At 41.8% G+C, this 802-nt stretch overlaps 1 protein-coding gene across 1 annotated transcript; it reads left to right on the top strand.

Annotated features, from left to right (window-relative positions):
- The first annotated feature begins 425 nt into the window (after positions 1–425).
- Positions 426–596, top strand: LOC131825818 (NADH dehydrogenase [ubiquinone] 1 beta subcomplex subunit 1-like). The gene is given in 1 exon segment (XM_059165198.1): positions 426–596. A coding segment is annotated over 1 exon segment (171 nt).
- Positions 597–802: the final 206 nt, after the last annotated feature.

The raw sequence follows: 802 nt of genomic DNA, 5'->3' as shown, positions 1-802 counted from the left end.
TTGCGTGGCAGCTCAGGGATCCCAGGAACCTGGACCTGGAACTCTACCTGCATTCTTTTGGCTAAAGCAAGTCACAGGCCCAGTCCAGATTCAAGCGGAAGGGAACACACAGGCATGAATACCAGGAGGCATGGGTCACTAGGGCCACCAATGTAACAGATTGCCAGTGAATCAGATGGATGTGAATTCAAATCCTGTCTCCTTGGCTTGCTAATTATATTTCTTGGCCCGATTTCTTTCTGTTTTGTTGTTGTTGTTTGTTTGTTTGTTTTTGAAGATGAAAACATTTATTGAATTTAAACATCATCTATAAAGTCAAGTGGGTACAATCATTGCATGGTGTTTCATAGAAAGGACCTGAGCATTAGAAAGAAGTGCAGAGCGGTAGTGGGGTCGTGTTTGTCACCAAGGCTACAGCACTCATAATGAACATAATTCAGGTTGTTCGTGACCACCAGTTACATTTACTTGTGCCTGTGGGCTTTGTCCTTGGATGTTATCTAGACAAAGAATGATGAAAAGCTAACTGCCTCTGGAACAAGAGTGTATTGTTTAAGAGGGAATTGAGATGCAGTGAAGGAGTCACCTGGAAGTAAAGGCTGTGACTGAATTCTGGAATATTCACATTTTAAAAACGAGGAGAGAAATAAAAACTCATTCATAAAAACAAAACAAAACAAAACAAAAACAGATGTGCAAACTGTAAACCTGATGGACCCAGGGAAAAATGAGCTCCTGGTAACCTGAAGACACCTTTGGGAGGGTTTTAGGTTTCCAAAGATCCAGAAGTTGGAGCCAATGG

The sequence above is a fragment of the Mustela lutreola genome, chromosome 2 (genome assembly GCF_030435805.1).
Source record: "Mustela lutreola isolate mMusLut2 chromosome 2, mMusLut2.pri, whole genome shotgun sequence".
Classification (NCBI taxonomy): Eukaryota; Metazoa; Chordata; class Mammalia; order Carnivora; family Mustelidae; genus Mustela; species Mustela lutreola.
The sequence above is the reverse complement of the archived record's forward strand: the minus strand, read 5'-3'. Positions and strand labels throughout refer to the sequence as shown.